The sequence below is a fragment of the Pagrus pagrus genome (genome assembly GCF_965226575.1).
Source record: "Pagrus pagrus genome assembly, chromosome: 6".
NCBI classification, from domain to species: domain Eukaryota; kingdom Metazoa; phylum Chordata; class Actinopteri; order Spariformes; family Sparidae; genus Pagrus; species Pagrus pagrus.
In genome coordinates, this window is record NC_140190.1 from 18,713,823 (window position 1) to 18,738,553 (window position 24,731).

At 39.2% G+C, this 24,731-nt stretch overlaps 1 protein-coding gene across 4 annotated transcripts in view; it reads left to right on the top strand.

The window, feature by feature from the left end:
• The first annotated feature begins 906 nt into the window (after nt 1–906).
• The window catches only part of opa1 (OPA1 mitochondrial dynamin like GTPase), a 42,148-nt gene continuing 18,323 nt past the window's right edge, over nt 907–24,731 (top strand). The window contains exons 1-29 of one of the 4 annotated variants that reach the window (XM_084353994.1): nt 907–1,113; nt 2,409–2,733; nt 3,016–3,112; nt 3,318–3,425; nt 5,060–5,113; nt 7,109–7,191; nt 8,976–9,131; nt 11,314–11,367; nt 11,564–11,668; nt 11,885–11,971; nt 12,623–12,736; nt 12,933–13,013; nt 13,111–13,185; nt 13,270–13,341; nt 13,623–13,722; nt 13,822–13,952; nt 14,394–14,466; nt 14,685–14,757; nt 14,842–14,957; nt 15,910–15,974; nt 16,209–16,285; nt 18,031–18,196; nt 18,499–18,651; nt 18,869–18,977; nt 19,852–19,931; nt 20,179–20,319; nt 20,480–20,596; nt 20,703–20,796; nt 21,808–21,918. In XM_084353994.1, the coding sequence (XP_084210120.1) occupies nt 1,085–1,113; nt 2,409–2,733; nt 3,016–3,112; nt 3,318–3,425; nt 5,060–5,113; nt 7,109–7,191; nt 8,976–9,131; nt 11,314–11,367; nt 11,564–11,668; nt 11,885–11,971; nt 12,623–12,736; nt 12,933–13,013; nt 13,111–13,185; nt 13,270–13,341; nt 13,623–13,722; nt 13,822–13,952; nt 14,394–14,466; nt 14,685–14,757; nt 14,842–14,957; nt 15,910–15,974; nt 16,209–16,285; nt 18,031–18,196; nt 18,499–18,651; nt 18,869–18,977; nt 19,852–19,931; nt 20,179–20,319; nt 20,480–20,596; nt 20,703–20,796; nt 21,808–21,918 (3,046 nt within the window). In that variant the 5' untranslated portion in view covers nt 907–1,084. The remainder of the gene's footprint in view (nt 1,114–2,408; nt 2,734–3,015; nt 3,113–3,317; nt 3,426–5,059; nt 5,114–7,108; nt 7,192–8,975; nt 9,132–11,313; nt 11,368–11,563; nt 11,669–11,884; nt 11,972–12,622; nt 12,737–12,932; nt 13,014–13,110; nt 13,186–13,269; nt 13,342–13,622; nt 13,723–13,821; nt 13,953–14,393; nt 14,467–14,684; nt 14,758–14,841; nt 14,958–15,909; nt 15,975–16,208; nt 16,286–18,030; nt 18,197–18,498; nt 18,652–18,868; nt 18,978–19,851; nt 19,932–20,178; nt 20,320–20,479; nt 20,597–20,702; nt 20,797–21,807; nt 21,919–24,731) is intronic. The other 3 variants (XM_084353996.1, XM_084353995.1, XM_084353997.1) reach the window with 3 other exon arrangements.

Here is a 24,731-nt window from a genome sequence, read left to right on the forward strand (position 1 = left end):
CTAATTATGCAACAGCCTATGCCTAAGATCACACAACTGTTGACATTTCTAAATTTATTTTCATCATAGGACTGAGCAGATGTCTGTAAGTCATCAATTTAAAATCTACTGCACTGTCCGAGCTACACCTGTCTATTCAAATGACTCTTTATCAAGTTATCATGTTATCAGTGTTGCCCATTTAAACGTCTACTTTTGACCCTGATATTTGCATTTCCCATAAGTCTGTGATGCTGCAGACTTTGCATGAGGGAATTACTCACATTTCATAGCATTCTTATGATGGAAACAAACGCATGAATGGCAGAGAAATTCATTTTACATGTACACAATAGCAAGCACTGTCCTAAACAGTGCCTTTTAACGTACCCCAAAGACATACTTGAGTAAAAATACTAAAAATATTACTTTGGTAAAACTGAAACTCACCTATATCAATACTACTTTAGTCTGACATTAAATGCACTTAAATATCAAAAGTGATCAATGTCTTGAAGTATCTGATATTAAATGTACTTATGTGTTAAAGGTACAAAGTTAAAGTAGTAGAAAATGAAAATACTCAAGCAAAGTATAGGTGCCTTAAAATTGTACTTTGGCTCAATACTTGACTAAATGTACTTAGTTGCACCACATCACTGGTCCGACAAAGGCATCACCATGATTATTTTATTATCATCTGATGGCATTGCAAAAAATATTCCTCTGGCCCAGGTAAGTCATTTAACAAAGTCCCATAACCATTTGTACATGATTTAAATATCCCAAAGATTTAACATGTGTACACAAACATGGTAGAGTAAGAAGCTGTGACCTGCTCAGTCACATCACAGCGGTGCACCCTGTTTTTAGACGCATAGGAAGTCATTTCCCTGGTGCGTTTTCTGTCAGTGCACATTTGTCGGTAGCACCTTTTACCGGAAGTGGACTGTCATTCTGGCTGTGTCCTTGTAAGCTAACGAGCTAGTTAACTAGCTGCCATAACATGCAAGCAAATGTGTACTATCTGGAAAGATGAATTGAACCGTGCCTGAAGAGTGAATTTAAGAGAGATTTGAGTTTACCTGCTGTTTCTAACAGCGCCATGTTGCGTGTCGGGAGTAAAGCTGCCTGGTAAGTTCCCGTTTGATAAAGGTAGCGGTAACAGAAGCTAGCTAGTTGTGTTAGCTGTGGTAAAGGAAAGCACAGATCGCTGGTCATTTGACAGCTGAGGACAGCGAAGCTAGCTTCCTCCTTCATGTAAATATATGTTGTCCAATTAAGAAGACTAATATTTAAAACACATATCTATATAATTTGGCTAGCTGAGTAGCTGCAAAAACTGTCTCCTCACGTTGACACTGACAAATTGTGCTGCTGTTTTGGATTTTGTCGTTTCTTTAGCCAGCCGAGTTAGCTAGCTAACGTTAACCCGGGGGACAGTTTATCCTCCAGTATGGACACAATCGTCAGGTTGACTCACATTGTGCTTTGTATTCTCTCAGATAAATATATGATAAACGACTGAAAATTGAATGAATAAAGAAAGGATTTATTTACATGTTGTAACTCACTGCATTGTGACTATATTTGAGTGATGTAAGTTAACGATAACGTTGCCTAAATGTAAAATGTAACGTTATCTTTACCGTATCTTCTCTATGGCTTTATGCCGCAGGTATTTGTGGTTCTGCTTTTTACTGAATGGACCACATAACAAAATTGTTAAGTTGTCATAATATGACTCACTTTCACAGTTACTTAGCTATGAACTCCATCACACTTATTAGTTGATGCTCTCTGTATGTGCAGGCTGGTTTAAAGGTCTGGTGTGTGAGATTTAGGGGGATTGACGAGATTGATTGGCAGGAATGGAACAGAATATTTATCATTGTGTTTTCATTTGTGTATCACCTGAACCTAAGTAGCGATGTGTTTTCGTTACCTTAGAAGGAGCCTTTTGTATCTTCTGCCATGTTTCTACAGTAGCCCTGAATGGACAAACTAAACGCTGACTATAAAAAGGGACTTTTATGTTCACACTTTTAGTGGCCATAGCGAAGAGGGAGATGAAGGGTATTTTGTTGATTGCAGTCTCTCACCTACGCACTGGACCTTTAATTCACCTCCTTCATCATTTCCCAAACTTACCGCTGCTGTTACTATTGTAACAACAACGACCACTAATACTACTAACAAGCTTTAGGTTTCCCTGTTTCAAAATGTCACATTTTTGTCTGTAGAGTGATTCTCCTGAGATTAAAATTTGATTTAATGTTCCTCTTTGGCCAGTATCTGCATCATCAGGGATACAATAAGGGGATGACTAAGCTTCCACAGTGATTATATATTTAGTGGATATAGTGTCTATAAGCACATGAGGGAGATGAGCTTCTGTTGTTTATTATCTAATTTCCTTGTCATCCCAGCATGGCCTGCAGGAACCTGGTCTCCACCAACATGGGGGTGAGATTTCGGGTACCGCTGCAGAAGCTACACCCTCTGTCCCGTGCCATCCATCATCGCTACTCGGGCAACTCCAACCCTCAGCGAGCCCCTCATCGCACGGCAGCCCGATATTTCACCTCCATGTCACGGTTGCCCATGCGGCCTCCAAAGCCTCCCCCAGGGTCAGGGGGGCGTAACTATCAGCAGCAGCGCGGCTTCTGGGTGGCTCGCCTCGCTGCTCGGCTGCTAAAGCTCCGCTACATTCTGCTGGGTTCGGCAGTAGGAGGAGGGTACACAGCTAAAAAGGTCAGTGTTGAGGGTCACCAATCGAGGATTTATCAGCTATTCTTCACCTTTTCTGGCTCATAAACTAATTTTGTTCTCTGTTATCTCATCATCACAGAGCTAGAGTTTAACCCAAAGCTGGGCGATAAACAACATTTTTTACAGAACTTTATAAAAGCTTTCCCTGAGTGATTTAAAGAGCTTCTCCAGCCTATTCCAGTTATAATATCATATAGAAAACCGTAGAGGAAAAACTTCATAACTTCATATGAGCATAACATAAGCCTGTCATTTTATCTCCAGACCTATGAAGAGTGGAAGGACATGCTGCCTGATTTTAGTGAATACAACTGGGTCATTCCTGATTTTGTCTGGGAACTGAGTGAACAAATTGATCTTGGTAAGTGATGTCATTTTAATGTTATGATTTAAGTGAACGTGCACAAATGTGGCCTTGTTGTCCTTGTAAATGAGTCCTGATTTCTGTAAAACGTGCCATTATTCTCTGGGTTATACTTAAAGGGTGGCTGTACAATCATGCATCGTGAGATTTAACTGTTGACCTTTGTCTTCTCCACTTGACATATTATTTCTTGCATCCACAGATAAACTGGCCAAAGCTCTACCTGAGATGGAGGAAATAGCCAAGCTACTACCTGACCTAGACAAGATAGGAGAGAACTTCACTTTCCTTAAAAGCCTCCTGTCCTCTGGTGAGTGAACAAAAACTTAACTATGTCCTCACAAAGTTATTACATCATAAAGAAAAATTTAAATAATCATCATCAAAATATTTGCAGACATTGGAGTGCCTTGTTAAGTGTCAAAGTTTCAGATGAAGATTACACAAGCAAACCTGTCTTCCACAGTTGCACTGGTCTCTGCTCTTGAATATAAGATATTTAACAATCCAGTTGTGTGCCCTGTACCACGCTTAAAGTATGTTGACCTGAGCAGAATGAGATAACATAGACTGAGTGTTATGAAATAATATGAGGAAATAGCCTGCTTCATGCTCTAAATTGCTGCTTTTTCTGCATCACTCCCCTTTCTTTATGGTAGTCGGGTGTGAAGGAGCTCTGCTTTTGACCAAATATAGGGTTATATATTCTCCAGGGCTATAAACAATGTGTTTTTGTTTAATAGGAAATGCTATAATACTTGTCTTGGACCAGGGTGTTGCAAAAAGCCATTTATTCCGATGGGACCAGGTGCACGTTGCTGAGCAGTCCTGAAATTGGAGACTATTGGAGATATTTCTATGCTCATTTCACCTTATTTTAAAAAAAAACATGAGCTAACAACACAACAATTGCTTTGTATCACTTTTAATTAATCGTTTTGCTACAGTTCAAGTCTGTCTATTAATAAGATATATTCATATAAGATATACTCATATTTTTGAATCTACATCATCCACCATCTTTTGAAAATCACTTATAATGGGATCAATCCCTGTTTGTAGAGTACAAGGGGTCTACTGAGAAAACTATTTTGATAATTGATTAATCATCATTTTTAAAGCCAAAATGTCAAAACGAAATTGAGTCCAGCTTCTTAAATGTAAGGATTTGCTGCTTTTCTTTGTAATTTATGGTAGTAATTGAAGAGTCTTTGGTTTTTAGACTGTTGGTCAAAAGAAGCAATTAAAAACATCGCTTTGGGCTCTGGGAAATCGTGATTAACATTTTTCACAATTTCTTTTTCACGTTATAGACTAAACAATTAATCGATTAATCATTAAAATATTCGGCAGATTAATTGACAGTGAAAACAAATCTGAGTTGCAGCTCTACATGACGCACATATCTCAACTCTGTCCTCAAATGTTGACAAAAGGGACAGCTCACCCTAGAATAACACCATCCACTCATCATCACGTCAGCTTAAACCTGACATTTTACTGCTAATTTTCAACAGGTTTTTATCTTGTTAAGCTGCTGAGCAGTCTGCTTGTTAGGAGCCCTAAAAAAGACATACAATCTTATGAAATTCCTCTTACAGCCAAAGAAACTTGATTTATTCCTAAGTCACAAGATAATGGTAGAGATAATATTCATGTCAAAATACAGGCAAAAACAATGTTATTCTCCCTACAAATTTACATTTTGGGCTCCTTGAAGGTCAGGCTCAGTTTGCGGTGTGCTGATCTCCTTTAACAGTTTCTCATTAAGTGGCTACTTCACTCGAAGCTCCGGCACAGCAGCGGCTTTGTTTTAATACACATCATTTAGCTGTGTCCCTGCTTTGACCACCATCCCTCTGCTTCTGTCTTTTATGATTTTTATCTTGTGTTGTTCTTCCTTCTCCTCCTCCCCTACCCTCCTGTCCACAACATTCTTCACAGGTGTGAGTTTGGGTAGTGAAGTCAAAGGAGCTTCTGGTCTGCATCTGTTGTTAGGTGTGTAAACCCCCGCACTCAGTAGCGCTGCCCACTCCCCTCTTTTCTCTCTGCCGCTGTTTGACCGCCATCTTGCCACAATATTGGCATGGTTGTGGGTTCCTGCTTGCCATGGTTCGGCTCTAAAGGCGGTAGCAGGGCATCTTCCCAGGACGTTGGCTTCCAGGTTGCAGACCAGTGCTGCTGTCAAGGATGGCAGTGTTCATGTTTAACACAGGTTCTGTATTCAGTGAAATGTATGACCTGTCATTAGGATGGTGAAAAGGTCTCATCCTTAACTTTTATTTTTTATGTAGACATCCAATTTTACCCTGTGGCTGAAATCTGTTTACTGGAATTGGTGAAAGCCTCACTCTTTAAGTTTCTCTCCCTCTCTCTGAATTATTTTAAAATCCTTGAACTTGAATATTCCCTAGTTCATATCAAAGCACAAGTGCAGTAAAAGACTGTTAAATAGATGATTTTTAACATTTTACTTCCTGGAAAAGCTCTTAAATGCAGATCCGGTGTGCATACCTTTAGTAGTCCCCTCCTCTCCTGTTGACTTTCTTTAACCTGACTGTCCTTGGCTGTACTTTGTCCTACCTGTGTGGTTTTTGACTCCTTTGACTTCCACCCTCTCTCTCCCCTGGCCTTTCTTTAATCATGCTAACATTCACTAATCTTTGGGACGAGCTCATTCTGCCTGTAGTTGCTTTCTCTCAAATGTTTGGAAAATGCACAAAAAATACATTTTACATAGATCATCCATTCAATAAATCAAGATATTCAAATTTACACTAAATGCTTGTTTTCTTCAATAAAAAATAGTGGTACAATAATATTTATTTCATTCAGATAAATAGTAATGATTATATAACCCTAAAATGCAATAAGCTCATTTACATTGGTATGTGGAAAGTCCTAATCTTCCAAAGTCACTCGCCGGGCCAGAATGGACCACACCTTTGCTGTGAGTCATAAATTAAATGAAGGAGTGTTCCTGGCTCTTTGCTCTTCAAGTTCAAACCCTTTCATTGCTAAAGGAGAGTTTGAGAGTGCGGAGAGTGAAAAGTTTTCCCATTTATATATTTAGTGTAGTTGGATATTACATTTGACTGTAAACATTACATGACAGTATGCTGCCTTTGTAATCACCGGCCTCATTTCTATGGCTAAGCAGACTTTGCTTTGTGCATGGCAATAGCAGCATGTTAGCTCACATGATAATAACTTTACTCAGGGGCTTGAGGCAACGTGGTATATGAATATTCGGCTTGAAATTGATTAAAAGAGCTTGATTCTTTCAATTGAATATTTTTAGTACTGAGTTTACTGTGTGCTTCATGTCATTGTTAAGATGTTTTATTTAATTATACAGAAACTGCTTTTATAGCCACAGAAGTCCACCAGTCAAAATTTAAATTAACACCACCTGTAAATTTAAGTAGAAGCATCTATAACCACTTTTCTGAACATTTATTTCATATTTTTAAAGTTACTCAAAGAACTCCAGGCACAAAAATATTTTGAAGATGCTTTGTACTCTTACTGGAACTAATCTTATAATAACTGGCAACATATTCTTTACATTTTCACATGCTATGGCCTGCACCATTTAAGCAGTACAGCCAAAGTCACACTAAAGTGCAAACTGCAAATTAAGTCAATTACTTGGGTCAAAAATGCAGTATTTGTTTAGTTGAGTAGTTTGTAAATTTTGGTCAGTTGAGTTTAATGTAAAATTAAAAAGAATTGGCTTGTACTTCACATTTTCTATATGTGTAAATATGCATATGTACATGTTTTATAATTACATGTTATATCAGTGCAACATTTTCCAGACATTTGTAATTTAATCACCCTGTCTTTATATTTTATCATAGGCATGCTCAATGATAACTCTGGCTTCTTTTCACTATTGTCTCCCTAAACGTGTTTGTATTCAGCACTTAAAAGTCAAAGATTCATTTTCATAAGTAACCTCATTCTGTGTTGTTGTGTCTCCTCTGGTAGAAACCTCAGGTGATCCTCCCTTAAAAGCCACAGATTCCTCTGCTGCAGCCTCACAAGATGCCAGCGACAAGCAATACAAAAAGGCAAGTTTATAAAACCTTATAAAACGCTGTCCTGTCTGCTCTGCCACGGCTTGGCCTCACTCAGCTCTTCTTTGCAGCTTGGCTACTTTTCACTTCAGTGTCAAGAACTGCAATCAATTGATTCAAAATCTACTAAAAGAAGAGTGTATTGTTCAAGGCATAAAACCATGGCAGTTAAGGGCCCTGAGGCACCTATTGATGTGTCACCTCATGTCATCTCACTTAAGTTGTTAAAAGAAGGTCCTTCACAAAGCACTTGAATTAAAGTGACCCCTTATTGGGATGTATTTTGTAATACAGAGAAATGTCATATCTTTGGCTGCATTTTGAGTCAATCAGTTCTAATGAATGTGAATTGTGAATTTCACTCTGGCTGCCAACCTACACTATAAACAAGATGAGCTTTTGACGCCAAGTGGCATTGTTATAAGAAAATGGTTTTATGACACATTAGATGACCAGACGTCTGTGCAAGTCTCACTACAGACCTATTTGAATATAATTGTTTTATTACATAACCTTTATAAGGTTTTGCCAGTAGTATGTGCATTTATCATTGCTTCAAAAGAGGTTTTACTACTTGTCATGCTTTTCAACTGTTTCTCCAAAAGTCTCATTCATTGAAAATGTTGTTTTTCCAGCCTTATTTTATACAGGACTCTCTGGCAGAACACTTTGTATGCATATGAGTTTCATTTCTGCTGTTTTTTTTTTTTTTTCTCTGTTTTTTGTTCATTTTGTGTTATGTTTTTTTCCACAAAGTGACCAGTTTCAGTTTCCTTCTCTTCTTTTTTATGTTTCTGTGTTGTTGTTTTTTTAACACTGGACAGAGTTTAAGTTTAAAAATTGAAAACATGATGTGAACATATGAAAAATAATATAACGAGAAGATTAAAAAAAAACAAAAAAAAAAACAAAAAACAGATGGCAGCTTTTCTCTCCTCTGCTCTGCTTTTAGTCTGCAATCATGGTCTCCAATATGAGCACATTTAACACAACTTGTGCCAGTAAAAATTTTACTTAAAATTACATGAAACTGTTATTATACAAGCATTTCACTGAGCACAAGATGATGACGAGTTCATGTTGGGGACCCCTGAACTAAAGCAAATTTCACCTGCTGCACAGTATGCTTTTCTCCTTGTAGAGATATGTCCCAGTGCTTGCTATGCTTAGTTAATCATCATCATCATCTTCACCTTCATCGTACCGATTATGCATTTACAGCACAGTAAAAACATTTCTTCTGAACTTGGTTATTATTTTACCTTTATAGTAAAACTTGATATTCTTCTTTTTTACTGTATTTTATACTGCTATACATTCGTATGAAATCACTCATAGTGTCGTCAGAGTCATAGTGAACGTGCAGTCATTAATCCACAGTGGTGCATGATGTTGAGGACAGAACAGAGTCACTGTTGTTGCCACTTGCTGAGAGGTGCTGGTTGTGGTATTAGTCACCTCCTCTGCTTTCAGTCTGGCAAAGTTTGGCGTCTCCCCTTTCTGTTTGAGAGAGACTGACTTTGTTGGGTTACACTGATGATGGTGGCGAGATTACCAAAGGCAAAACCTTGATTCTTTTAAACTTGAGCTTTAATTGCAACGTGATTCTCCTGCCTGAATTGAACAAATGCCAGTGACTGAGAGTCTCAGGCCAGGTTTCCTCTGTTGTCGCCCTGTGTTTGGGAGCAGCATTTGCCTATATCGCCGGCCAGCGCAGTGGCTGGTTATTGTCTTTGTTGCTGCTCCTACCTGTCTCTCATTATGACGTACCCCAGCAGGGTCTGCTTGGCGAGCTCATTCTTATTCAGCAGCAGATCCAGCGGCACGAGGAGGAGGTCCGGCGGGCCGCTGCAGCGAATAATGCGCGTCCCCCACCGCCAGAGCCTGCTCCCAGTCCGCCTCCGAACCCCAGCCCCCCTCAACAGAAACGCAAGGTGAAGGTCCCAACCCACTTAGAACCGCCCTATCCCACCAAAGCCTCCTAAAAGATCAGAGAAGAAATAGAATATTTATTTCAGGACAATTTAATTTCTACCATCCACTTTGACAGAATAATTCAAGTTTAACGCCAGGCTGAAAAGCAGGGTTTCACTGCCTTCAATAGTAAAACATTTGTTGCACCTGTGACCACAACCAGCATCACTGGTGGGTGTGGTTGGATGCGTGTTTGGTCACAGCTGCAAGCTCAACCAACAGTTCTGTCACAGTGTGCTGACATAATTTGGAGTACACTTCAACATTTGAAATGCAGCAAATTGAGAAGTTAAACCACTAGATTTTCAGCTGATGTTAAGTTGCTCTTTAAAGATGCCCTCCAGACATCTAGTAAGACATATAAACAAATAGAACAAAAGGTGTCAGACACACAGTATTGTTCAAAGCAGACTGACACACAAAAAAGATAAAAATCCTTTAAAAAAAATCATCTGCTCCTTCTACAAAATTCTGTCGTTTTCCTTCTGGACATAAGATGTGTCCTACTTCACTGTGAAGTTATATGAATGTGCCCTGGAGGCTTCAGGTTTTACCATCACATTCATTTGTATGAGTTACAAATTGGACCAGGATTGGCTGTCCATCTAATTGTGGCATCACAAATCCTGCTCATAGGCCAGACCCTTAAAATTGGATTTTCAGTGAACAAGAAAAAAAAAACATATTTTTGACTGGAGGGGGATAGAGCTGTCAATTTAGAGACTAATTACACTTTTTAGAAAAGAACCAAGACCCAAATTATAGTGTCAACAGTCACACAGCACAACAACATGAACAGCTGCAAAATAATTCACTAACGCAATAATGCTTTCCAGTTCAATGGCCATACAGTGAATGCAATGCTGGTTACGCTGACAATGTTCAGTTTCTCTTGAAATTGAATGTTTATTTTGTCCACCACATAGACGGCAACATTTTAAACTAAAATTAAACATTGCACAAATAAACTAAGCAACTCATCTCTGACTAAACTAATTTATTGCATTGCTGTTGTAGTGGACTGCATTATGTTTTACAGTTGTTTTGTGCCTAGCACCCTAATTTAAGCCATGGTGTTAGTGTTTCAAATCTTTTTTATACATTTTCATTTTACAATATTTGCAGTGGAGACAAATTGGCCCGTCAATCCTCTAGTCTGTCCCCTACAATACCCATGTATCACCCCCATAGTGTGTCAGGCTGTGCTAAGGTTTGCTTTATCAGTCGGCTATGGGGAGAAGGCATGCATGGACCTTTTGTAGCCTTGTTCCAGAAGCACAGTGACGTAGTTCAGTCTCACGCTCTCATGCATTTGGACGGATAATCATCAGCAACACTCCATTCATGTACGGAAACACTGCATGGAGTGAAGTGGCAACCCGCTGCATGGTGTGAGCTGCACTTTTTGAAACGACCATGAATGGACACAGCTATATAAAACATTGTTGTCAACAAGGAGAAGTCTTAAGCTAATGAGCAGTTTTGTAATGCTAAATAAGTCCCTTAATTAAGGACTTTCAAAACATTTTAATCCAGTGTTGACACATACCGCTAGAGGGTAATTAACAGCACACTTCTTGTCCCTGTTGTGTAGTTAAGAAACAGTTTTTTTGGTAAAGTAGTTTGGTGTTGTTGTCTGTTTGTTTAGTTCCCTTTCTTCTGCTGCCAATCCCATTTGTTCATGTGTGCTGTGTCTCTTGCTTTCTGTCCTGTCTCTCATCCTAACAAACAAACATGTTGCAAGTGTACAAGAGAAACAATCAAATGAATTTTCCTTGATCATTGAAAACCAAGCTATAATGACTGAATGATTTTGTGATTTATATTCAGCTGTATTTTTCAGGGCTCACTCTTTGACTCGGGCCTGTTTGTGAATCAATAGCTTGTTGATTGAAGCCAAGTAATACCAGAATGAGTAGTGTCTGCCTGAAATCTGATTTTTGTTCCTCTCTTTATGCATTAACTTGACTCTCACCACTGGTTCTCTCTGTAATACAGTGTGCACGTAATCAACCTTCGTGGTGCTGGTGGGATTTCATGCTTGTGAAGTTTAAAGGGAAGCCCTTAATTTCAAAACGGAAAGGAAGCATTAACTCAATTTGTTGCTGTTTTGTTTTTCTGTTGTTCTGTTTCAACCTCTAGTCATCAGACAAAGAAAAGATAGACCAGCTTCAAGAAGATCTGCTGCGTACACAGGTACAGTAGATTGTGTATTACTAATCATAAAATCTAAACGGAATTTCTTTGATCAGAGGAATGTTGGTGTTATGGAAGTCATCCAAGTCTTTTTAACACTTTTATTGTCCAATATTTTTAAATAATTTATGTCTTGTCCCTTAAAAGTGATTAAAAACGGTCTGAAGTCAAATATTTTCTATTGTTTATCCCGTAGCTAAAATATCAGCGCATGCTTGAGAGACTGGAGAAGGAAAATAAAGAGTTAAGGAAAGTGGTGCTGCAAAAAGATGATAAGGGCATTCACCAAAGAAAAGTGAAGGTGGGTTGTACATATCAACACATATACACAATAAAGACACAGTACACACTAAATTCTCATTTTGAAGTTTTCCCCTTGAGGCTCCAATTTTGTCAGATATGAGAATGTTTCATAAAACAATCATACTACAGATACAGAAATATGCTTTTTAAGTTTGCCTGTAATGCTGCTGATGCATATGATTCATTGTCATGACTGTCGTGTCCCCTTGTGTAGAAATCCCTTATTGACTTGTATTCTGAAGTCCTGGACATCTTGTCTGACTACGATTCAAACTACAACACCCAGGACCACTTACCAAGGGTAAGGAGCAATCAACTGTAGATCTACTGTTTATAGAAAATGAATTTCTATCGATGGCTGCATTTGTCTATTTGCTGTTTCTGATGCAAATGGGGCAAGAAACATGTTAATATGTTAAATGTTCTTTTGTTATTTATTTTGTGTAACATGGTATCTTAAAGCATCACTATGTAACTTTTTTACCTTAAAATAACAACTTCAAAATCATGGTGATGGTACAGTGTCTTGTAATAGTGTGAATGGTGTCTCTGTCTCAGCCACTTTGCACCCCATCACTTGTGTCTGCACTATGTAACGTCAGTAGAGGGTAGGATCATAGCGTTACATACATGTTTACATCAAGACACGTTTTCAACACTACTAGCACCTACATTACATCTGACATATTGTTTCAGACCGGGGATTTGTATTGACAACAGTGGTGTTGCAGTCAGATAATGTAGGGGCCCCAAATCGCACAAAATACCAATTTCTACATAATGTTGCAGAGGATTTTTTTTAAAATGAAAACTTGTATCTTATATTTCTTGGATCCTGATCACCTGTTTCCTTTTCCACTTTGTTCTTGCCATTGGGTGTAGTGGTCTCCCTTCTCTTCTATCCGTTTATCTTTCGTCTAATCTCCTGTCGTTTCCTCCTCTTCTGTTTCAGGTGGTTGTGGTTGGGGATCAGAGTGCTGGGAAGACCAGTGTGCTGGAGATGATAGCCCAGGCCAGGATCTTCCCCAGAGGCTCAGGAGAGATGATGACCCGCTCTCCTGTCAAGGTATGTGGGACCAGACTGGCTGATCAAATCTTTACTCTCAAAGGATAGAAAAAAATATTTACACACTTGGTTGTTGTCATGAAATTGCCGTGAAATGACAGCATGTACAGCCTTTGCCGAGCAGAATCAGCAAATAATCCATTTTGGAGCCCAGATTGGATTGATTTCTGATTGCTTACTCATCTTCCGTTTGCAGGTAACACTAAGCGAAGGCCCCCACCACGTAGCCATGTTTAAAGACAGCGGTCGAGAGTTTGACCTCACCAAGGAGGAGGATGTAAGTCAGAGAATCATTCATTACGTCGACCTAATATGAATTTTACGTTTAACCTAAAAAGGTTTAGTTTAACCAAATCTCTTCCTCTGTCCTGCAGCTGGCTGCTCTGAGGCACGAGATTGAGCTGAGGATGAGGAAGAGTGTGAAGGAGGGACAGACAGTCAGCTCTGAGGTTTGACATAGTGTCTTTATTCAGATTTCAGATTTACCTCTGTAATGTTTCATAGAATAATGATGTTTATTTTTTGTGTGTCAGACAATATCCTTGAGTGTCAAAGGCCCCGGCATCCAGAGGATGGTGCTTGTTGACTTACCAGGTGTCATCAGCGTGAGTATACATTCCTGTATTAAAAAAGAATCTGTAATGTATAAACATGTACTATTTTATTTTACTCTTTCATTATTGCTACAAGTTTTCATATTATTATTTACAGCATATCTGTGTTTTTAATTGAAATTTAGAAATTAGAGTTTTAGTTTAGAAATTAACTTTTCTTCTTCTGATTGATTTCTATTTGCTGTCATGTAAAATCAAAGCCGAACTTGTCTTCACAAATACAGTGATACAATTACAGTCCTAAGAGGTTATTTTATTTGTGTCTATCTCAGACGGTGACTGCAGGAATGGCATCAGATACTAAAGAAACCATCTTCAGCATCAGTAAGGCCTACATGCAGAACCCCAACGCAATCATCCTCTGCATTCAGGGTGAGTTTATTCACAGCCACAACAATGTTTATACTCCTGACCATCCTCGTTGTTATATGTACAGTCATAATATCTCTGATCTTCCTTGCCTGCCTGCAGATGGCAGTGTGGATGCAGAGCGGAGCATTGTAACAGACTTGGTTAGTCAGATGGACCCCCAGGGGAAGAGGACCATCTTTGTCCTGACTAAGGTGGACTTGGCTGAGAAGAACCTGGCCAGCCCGAGCAGAGTAAGACACTAAACTCTCCCAAGAATTGGCAACACTAAATTTATAGTTAATTAAACTTTAGTTAATAGTTATTTTAATGTTAAAAAAAACAATTAAAGGCTATACTGACAATTAACCCATTTTAAAGCTGTGGCACTTACTTACTTATGTCATCACAGTAGTTGTGATGACAGCGAGGATCTGTCTACAGGCCTTTTATTGATGATCTTTAATAAGTATGAATTTAGTCAAGTAAGCAGCTGCATTTGCAGATTTCTCAAATCAGTGGTTGACATATTAGCCTCTGCGAGTGAAGTTATATGTAGCTTCTCCACAAGAGGGAGCTCAGCACTTACATTTTTACTTGATGCTCTCTCAGTGAGTCGGTGTTGGGGAAGGGTGTACTACAAAGTGGTTGGCATGAGATTCTAAGTCCTCTTTGTTTTCCATTTTCTCTTTCAGATCCAACAAATAGTGGAAGGCAGGCTGTTTCCCATGAAGGCCCTGGGTTACTTTGCTGTAGTCACAGGAAAAGGTAACATGTACTGCTGAGTAATTCATCAGGCTGCCTTTAATTAAATGTATTTAATGAGGACTTTCACGTTATAATCATGTCCCAATTCACTAACACTTACACCTCTATTAGAGAGCTACTTAAGAAAATATTCTATTTATTCTTTAACTTATTATAAATCCATCAGTAAGTGAGTTGTTATTTACTCACACTTTGTTCTGCTGTCTTCTTGTGTGCAGGGAGCACCGGTGAAAGCATTGACTCCATCAAAGACTATGAGGAAGACTTCTTCCAGAACTCCAGATTACTGAGGCAAGTTGCAACTAATTGGCCAAACTTCAACTCAATCAAATGAATAAATTTAAAGTTGACAGTGAATGTATGTATGCAACAAAGGGACGGCATGCTGAAGGCCCACCAGGTGACCACAAAGAACTTGAGTCTGGCCGTCTCCGACTGCTTCTGGAAGATGGTTCGGGAGTCTGTCGAGCAGCAGGCGGATGTCTTCAAAGGTATGACTGCACAATGTTCATATCCAGCACTTTTTCAACCCAAAGGATGGTTTAATAGAATAGATTTTTTTTACATTAAATGTACAGGGAACAGGTGCTACTCCTCTTCTCCTTCTCACTCTCCCACCTCACTGTATTGGCTTTACTAAGCCCACCCTGCCACGCCTTTCACAGTCCTGCCTTCCAACTGCAATTAGTCTAGACAATCACAAGCCCATTGCTAACAGCACCGGAGATTTATAGCTGTGAGACTGCAGTTCCCACAGGCCTATTGTGTGGTGTATTGATCCATATCCCATCAAATCACACACAGCCGGCCTTCATCCTCCATGCTTGGCGCCACCGTGGCCCCACAAACCAGCAATTAGCCTAATCTTCACTGTGGATAGGGACAGCAGGCTTGGTGTGTGTATGTATGTGTGTGTGTCTCTGTCACTTTGTCTGTCTGTGTGTGCATATATGAGAACTAAAAATCTCACTTTTCATGAAGACTGTGTGATTGGCCCCCTCCCCTCTCCTCCTAAGAGACCAGTTAAGACAGAAGGTGTGTCCTCGCCCGATTTTATTAAAGGATAGGCACCATTAACAGTCTGAAAGCTGCCTTTATATCATACGGGTTAAAACAAAGCAGGCCCTGTCTCCGTATGATCATTTGCCTGTTGACTATAGAAAATTACTGTTTAATGGAGTGTAACATCAAAGGTGTAAAAAGCAATAGAAACATGCAGGAGATGAGTTTTGTCCAGCCATGAGAATGAGCACTCGCCAAATGAGACACATCAAAATATTTTGTCTTGAAACTTTAAGGGAAAAGGCTACGTTTTTGTCAATGATGTATGGTGTAACCACTGATACTTGATAATAATGTGCCTGAACATGTAAAGTTCGAGATTGTTTATATTGAGGTTTGTTAAAATGGCATATTCATTTTCACTGTCCCTCATCACCCCAGCATCTCGTTTCAACCTGGAGACGGAATGGAAGAACAACTACCCTCGTCTGAGAGAGCTGGACAGGGTGAGAATCACAAACGGTTTCATTGCTCTGTATATGTAAGAGGCTCGAGAAAAATCAAAGTATGACAAAAGGAAGAGGTAGCTCATTTGTGGCCCTGTTGTCACAAATGCTGTTTATGGGGGGAAAAAAAAGGTTTCCTGTCAGGATAAAAGCAAGAGTTAAAACACCCCACAGAACAGTTGCACACCATGAACAAAGTTGTAAAAATAAAGATGTTATTTTTTCTTTTTGCAGAATGAACTCTATGAAAAGGCCAAAAATGAAATCTTGGATGAAGTCATTAGTTTGAGTCAAGTGACCCCACAACACTGGTAAGTTAATGTTGAGCAAATATGTTGAGCTCATGATTTTTGGTTCTGTCTTAAAAAAGTCAAAGCTGTTATCAATGTAACAGCCTTATGGGAATAGGAAACATCTTCAGGAATGCACTCATTTAGATGCAATCTGAATTTCTTTCTCTATACAACAATGTATATAGATTTATTTAAATACCATTAGCAGCACAAACATCTTGAAACTGTTGTTTTATCTTTTGAACCTCTCCATAACTCAAGTGCAAGATGTTGTTTGTTGTTTATGATTTGGAGAGGGGGTATTCATTTATTTATTATGTGAAGATGTGATCCAATTTTTCAAATGCTCATTGATTCCTCCTGTGGTTTTATTCAGATGTCAGGTCTAGCATTGTTTATAGAGATCATCTTACTGTTGTTAGTAGAGGGCAACTGGTACTCACTTTTTTAGGCCCAATACTGAAATAAGGGAGTAAAAGTTTCCGATCTTGATATATAGTGACCGATATACACACATTTTTGCAACGATCCCTCAAATGTGGTTTTCAAACACTTGTGAAGAAAGATATGTATAGGAGGCAGGATATTTTACAGTTTAACAATAAACTCTATTACCCAAAATGACATCAGTGCACTGAAACAATAAACTTCAAGAGAAATTGAATAATTATAAATCACCCCAAACTTTCTCCACTGTAATCTCTGATAAAGAAGTACTTATATTGGCACATATCGAACAACATATAAGCCGATACGATATATCTGTGATACACTAATATCAACCAACTGATATACTGATCGGGCTCTTGTTGTTAGAGTGAATGTTTAATCCATTATGTAGAATATTGGTCTGAAAAACGTGCCGCCTTATGAGGACTAAACTCTGTAAAATTGTCTAGCTGCACTTTGCCTAAAGCCAATTAGATCATGTATTTGTTCTGCAAAGACATGAGCGTTAACTATTTTTAGATCAAACTGCAGGTCTATCTCTGTGTGTATTTATCTGTGCATGAATGTATAGTTAAACCTCACCCCCAAAGAGGAATACCATACTAAATGAGATGTATGCATTGTGTTATGGCCGTCCCCAGTGTGCGTGCCATCAGTTCTCCCAGATCAATACTCTGATGAATGGCCCATGGACGGGAACAGGGGTGGCCCTGTTAGCCAGCCAGCAGCCAGCCAGCACTATTGGAGATAGCACTTATTGACAGTGAGGGGTGCTTGCTGGAACAAAAGGGGAGCTTAATGAAATATGAGCGTGCGTTTATGATAAATGAGAGGGCCCATCGCTGATCTGGTCTAGCGGGACTTGGGGGTGGTTTTGTTCCATTGCCACACAGCCGTTGAGACATGGAGTGAAATGTGGAGGCTGGTAGTTGCTAACAGGGTCAGACTGGAGCTGTATTGGAATCTATAGTCAAGTGCAATTGCGGCAGCACAAGTGAAAGCAGCTCAACCAAGACTGATCTCTTCACTCATTGTTTCCTCACCCTACCAGGTCACTGAAACTGTGCACCTGGAAGCACTTATGGTACAAACACCGTGCTTATTAGATCCATCTTAAATCTTAATCTAAGAATAATAATCAGAATCTAAAAAACAAAAAAGTTTCATGCATCTATGATCTGGTTGAAGCACCTTGAGCATGTTGCTAGCATTCAGTTCACAGAGAACCAAAATCACAACAGCTCGAGGCCAATCAAAAGATCTCTTGTTCCTTCAGTTACTGGAAGTATTGGACTTATCTTTTACTCTTCCAGGGAGTCCATCTTGCAGAAGAAGCTGTGGGAACGTGTTTCCACCCATGTGATTGAGAACATCTATCTGCCTGCTGCCCAAACAATGGACTCTGGTACCTTTAACACCACTGTAGACATCAAGCTCAAGCAGTGGACCGACAAGCAGCTTCCACACAAAGCACTAGAGGTAACACAGACTGTTTGCCTTTAAAGAGCTGGTCATTATGTAATCAACTTGTTTAAAGGTAGATGTTGACTATGACATGAAATCAATTCAAACTTAAGTTAAATCAAATTATCTAAGTTGACTAATATGAGGAAATAATTAACTCAGTTATTACTGAATTATTTTGCATTTTACTGGCATTCAGATTCTGTAATTTAGCATTGTATGTAGTCGGTGCAGAAGGGAAAGAGATATTTAATCAGACACTGGCTTTATGATAATATGAGCCTTTTCTTTCCTCACTATACTTCACCTTCCTCTAGGTTGCCTGGGAGACACTGCAGGAAGAGTTCGCCCGCTTCATGGCTGAATACAAAGGCAAAGACCAGGACGACATTTTTGACAAGTTGAAGGAGGCCGTAAAGGACGAGAGCATCAAGAGGCACAAGTGGAATGAGAGGGCCAAAGACAGCCTGGTAAACACACAGTAAATCCACTCACACTGTGTGCATAGAACCAGAGTGCACGTGCAGTAGTTGATTTAACACTTCCTGAAGTAGACACAACTTCCTGATCATGTGTGATGAATATGTCTGGTCTTGCTAACATTTATGCCACAACTGGATCATGTGATACAAAACTTAATAGCTTTGAGATTATATAATGTGTTCTTGTCTTGTTTGTGTGTGTCAGAGGGTGATCCAACACAATGCCCTAGAGGATCGTTCCATCACAGACAAGCCCCAGTGGGACGCAGCCATCCAGTTCATGGAGGAAACCCTGCAGTCACGCCTCAAAGACAGTACGTTAACCATGATGATATCCTCGACAAGTGTCACTTAGCCAGTGCTGGACTCCCTTCTCAGTCTTAACCATCAGATTTCGTGTTCACTTTTTTCAATCTCAATCATGCTTTTACCTGGTAGAATAAAGGATATTTAGATGATAACACATTTATGGTCACGTTTCTAACTACTGAGATGTTAAAAACAAAGATTGCACATCATGATTAGGAGAGCTGGCAGTGGCAGCCATGTTTGCTGCCTTTTCCACCTGGCTAGCATTTTTTTTTAACCATTTTAACTGATGTTAGTGCTCAAACATAATCAGGTCAGATCCATTTAAATTACAGAACAAATTCTTGAATCTGCTGCGGCACATTTACCACTTTTGGATGTAAATTGTTAAACAAGTCACAGACGCACATATTAGGAAAAAGGCTGTCATGCTCCATGCCGTCTTTTCCAGACTACTTATTGCAACAATGGAAACTCTGTTTCTATGGCGCCATGAACGCTTATGATGTATTATCTCACATATAGAGTATTGTGGATGGAAGTGGCTGCTACTGTAAGCAACATACAATACACTAACTATGCAATCACACTCTTGCCTATTTTCTGTATTATTGCACTTCGTAATTGCATTTCATATTTATTTATTTATCTTTGCAATTGCACTAACTTCCACACCAATGTTACCTGATTGAATTGTTTGATGTACCGTTGTTATGTTATGTGTGTTTTGTAAGGTGTCCTTGAGTGCTTTGAAAGGCGCCTTTAAATATAATGCATTATTATTATTATTATTATTATTATAATTATTGTTCATATATTGAATTCTCTTTTGTGTGTTTTGTCCTTGTCTTTCTCGCTTGCTCTTCTCTCTGCTTGTAGCTGAGTCAGTAATCAGAGATATGGTGGGTCCAGACTGGAAGCAGAGGTGGCTGAACTGGAAGAATCGCACACCAGAACAGGTCAGAGACTGAGGTGTCTTCCTTAATGCCTGGGTATAAATGTGCTGGATTTTTAGAGGCACCGGAGACTTAAAAGTTGAAGGATTATAAGGCACTTTTTAGACTTGTGTAATACCAGTTGTGCCACATTAGTGCAGACACATTAGTGCTTAATGGAAGCATAGAATACATTTAACAATCATCTACACTTAACCGCCCATTTTCCACCACAAGGACAGTGCTCACTTAATGTCTTTTGACCTTTCAGCACATTCGTAATGAAACAAAAAATGAGCTGGAGCGCTTGCTGAAGCTACACGATGACCACACAGCCTACTTGGCCAATGACGAGGTCACCACAGTCAGGAAGAATCTGGAGGGACGAGGGGTTGAAGTTGACCCTGTGCTGGTGAGATCAATTTAATGATGATTTAATCATCTTGGTTTTTACTAATCAAAAGAAAAAATTTCAATGTAAATCATAACAGCTTGTACTCTGCATGTATGGCATCTTTCATTACATCTACTACCCATTAACTGCTGAATTACTGCCTTCCTTACCTGTTCAGATCAAGGACACGTGGCACCAGCTCTATCGCCGACACTTCTTGCAGAACGCGCTGTCCCACTGTAACCTCTGCAAGAGAGGTTTCTACTACTACCAGAGACACTTTGTTGACTCTGAAGTAAGGAGAGAGGATGTGTTATTCTGAGTTGTCTTTCTTTTGTCCGCTATATTTAAAGTCAGTGTGTGAAAAGCTAAGCTGTGTGCCTGCATGTTTTTTTTTCCAGTTGGAGTGCAATGATGTGGTACTATTCTGGAGGATCCAGAGGATGCTGGTCATCACAGCCAACACTCTCCGACAGCAGCTCACCAACACTGAGGGTAAGGACTGGGGACTTGGTTTAAGCGGAAGACTGAATATCAAAGGAAGGTTTCCATCATTTAAAGACAAAAAGGACTAATATGGATAATTTATCAAACTCTCTGCCCCAGTTTATATTTATCTACCCCCTCCTGTTAATCAGTCCAGTTGGGTTGGGTGTTCATAACGGATATCTATTTTCCTGCTGTTATTTTAACACAATACTTGATTTTGCTCTTCCTGTACACCAGTACATTATTGCTACAGTGGCACTATTGGTCACTTTGGGCTTTAACTAAAGATTATTTTCATCATTGATTAATCTACTGATCTATTTCACGATTAACTGATTAATTGTTCAGTATATAAAATGTCAAAAAATTTTGACAAATGTTTGTTACCATTTCCCATAGACCCCGTTTTTGTTGAACCAACAGGCCAGAACTCAAAGACTCTGCATTTACTGTTATAGATGACAAAGAAAGGCTGCACATAATTGAGTAATAAAAAGCTGGAACCAGAAAATGTTTGACATTTTTGCTTGAAAAATGACTGCAAAGATGAATCAATTAAAAAAATTGTTGCTGATAAATTTTTTCTTCTGGCTAATGAGTTTATCGACTAATAGTTGCAGCTCTGTCGCAGAAAGATTTAACACCGAGTTGAACTGATAGAGCTATTTTTTATAATGATCACCATGAGGACGCGAGACGAAACCGTGTAGTTCAAAGTGGTCTAAATTTAGTCAACTAGGGCAACCAATACTCCCGGCCTGGACTTTGTGATATAATCCACCCAAGATCCATAACCAGGTCATCAATAACCAGTCAATAAAGACACTGGTCCTGCTACGGGTATACTCACAAACACCTATTGTGACAATAGACAATTCTTCTCCCAACCATGTTAATGATGGTAAAAAATAATGCATTGAACATATCATTCAATGGGAACACCGAGAGAAAAATTAGATTGTTGTTGGATTGAATATTGATTGTTGTGCTTTGTGTCTGTGTGTGTGTTTGTCTTAGTGCGCCGGTTGGAGAAAAATGTGAAGGAGGTGCTGGATGACTTCGGGGAGGACATGGAGAGGAAGAGCCAGCTCATCACAGGGCGCCGGGTCCAGCTGGCAGAGGATCTCAGTAAGACACACAGACTTACAGCACAATGATATGAATGTTAATGAGTTAATAATTGAAACACAAGCATACACTTGATCCCAAGTGACAATGAGAAAGGAGGCAGTTTGTCACAATCAGCTTGTCCCTTTGGTTAGTGTCGTATTGGCTTTCCTCAACTTGTCGTATGTTGTATTGATTACACGTTTCTTTTATAAGAGGTCTTGCAGTTGTCAGTAGGTGGCAGTAGTGCTAAAGGAAATGGTATCGACTAGTCTGATATAGTATTCACTCAGTTAAACCATCAAACTGATAAAATAACTCGGATGTCAGCTGGCAGCTTGCTTTTTAAAGCTTGTTTTTAGGGCAGACTGTTGCTCTTCTCTCAGGCGCTCAGTAGCATTTCTTCATGTAATAAGCAGTAAAGCTGCCACATTGTGAACAGGGTTGTGTGTACTGGTGTGCACTGGTCTAAGAAGGTGTTGGATTGGTGTTAAAATGTTAATGACATGGTTATGTAATTACCTTGGTTGGTTGGTTTGTCAGCAGGATTACACAAAAGCCAGATAAAGGGATGGATGCAGAAGTTTTTTCTCACTTTGAGGTGAGAGAAGAAAATCAGGCATATTAAGGTGGCTGGTATCTAATGAGTGAGTACAATTTGATTCGGATCCTAGTTCTGGTGATCTTGAATTATGTCAAAGCAGTTATGGGTGGTTTAACATTTAGAGTGATGCAGGGCTATTGAGCTTGATATTGGATTAGACTGGAAAGTATACGCTCTAGATTTTTCTTGCTTTTACTAAGCGGTATCTCTTTGAACTTGGTAAAATGTTTTTAGTCACTTTAGAGAAAATATTTGGTTCCAAATTCAGATATCAGCCACTAAAAATGATAAAATGATAGATATCCTACTTTCAAAGAGAGACAACTGGCCACCTTTATTGGTTGCACCTAAAGTTATGTAAAAATAATAATAAGTCAGTGTCGAGGCACTAAGTAAGAATATTGGTTTTGTTGCTGTCTTTTTGTTTTGAGGAAAATATTGTTGCTCAGTTTTTTTTAAGCAAATTAGTCATTATTTGGAAAATCCTTGTGTTTTCAAAGGTCATGAACCAGAACCAATTACATAATATCACAAATATCTGGCCTGTTCATTTGTTGTGTGAGGCTTCTATGAGTCAACCACCAGTGTGGCTCTGGTCTTGGTTTGAGCCTGCCGTTAATGGTAACCAGAGATGGACAGAGAAGATTTCTTTGCTTTGGAACCAGTGCATCACAAAATAATCTTGGACTGTGCCACCAGTGACTTGACCAGACCTGTACATATTGTGTGGTGTTTCCATGGCTATCTGAATCTTGGTTTATCTGCAAGTACACAGACTGCTGGCTAGCAGTCAGCAGTAGTTGGGAGTGTTAGACATGAGAATTTCTTGCCCAATTTCTCCCTGCTGGTACAGGATTCATGCCAGAAATCGTCTGTGGAGAGGCTATTAAAGCAGGTTACCAATCTCCTCCTTTCCCCCCAGCATGATCTGTAGGAAACCTGCATACACTTGTGCTGATGCCTTTGCGTGAATCTGCACAATGGATTCAAAATACAGCAACTTGTCTCATTTACATTGGTTAAAAAGCATTTCATTATTCACTATATGTTGTGTTTTTTCAGTGAAACTATGCAAATGTACTATATCTGCACTGTTAGTAAGTTTTGAAGGACTTATCTTGGGGGTGGGCCAGACACATCCGCTAATTTTTACCTGCCTGCTTGTTGAAGGCTCCTATTAACAGCTCATACAATGAGGGTTGAGTCGTCTCCAGCTTTGGTCTTATTCAGCAAAACTCTGCTCGTTAAGCAAAGTCTGTTTTCAAAAAGCAGCACGCAAGGCTTGCTGCCATCTCAGAACTTTCTGTATGACACACACACGCATAATCACAGTTCCTGTCAACACAAAGGCACATACACACTTTCGACCATAATTTACACAGACCTACCTCAAAGTATAAGTTGCACACACACTAATCTCTCTTTTACACCAACGAATCCTTAAAACATTTGGAAATGCTTGCATGATCTACATTAAAGAACTTTAAAATGCCTTTAATACACTAATTAGAAGTAATAACAAAAATATGATTCATGAATGTGTCATAACCTTCTGCTATATAATATTTAAAACAAACAAAAAAAAAACAAGTCCCCAACAAGTCTGTCATTCTCAACTGCACAAGACTTCTCTCAGGAAGTAGCTAGCAATGAAGTAGTTAGAAGTACCTACAGCCACTATTTTCAAACTGTGGAGAGGAACCCCAGAAATAAGTTTTGAAAATGAGAAAAACTATTAAAATACCTAAACTGAAATAAAATTTAAAATAAGTTTTGTCCTGGAATATTTTTGTTTCAGGCTGCTATGTAGTCATGTGTGCACATGCGTCATCCATGATTCGCTATGAGCTAAAATTAAATTGTGATAGCAAGATGGTAACCGGAGGTAAAATGAAAGGTTCAAAGACACTACAAATGTGCCTCAAGAAGAGAAGTGCAGATCAGGAGAACAATATTTTGAACAGCCCTGTAGAACCCAAAGTTGATGATAGTGAACGGAGCACGACTGCACACTGTGGCTGTGGCAGTCAACAAAAAGTAATCTTATGAGGAATAAACCTGGCTCTTGCGTGAACTGTCCATACCTGAATAGAGTAGGCCCACTTTGCTGTATTTTTATTTTGGTCATAATGGTGGAACTTGGAGAGCCTAATATTTTATGGGGTGGTACTCGACTTATCAAGTTTGAAAATCACTGGGCTACAGTATTCTGTCTGTGTAGCTGGCAGTT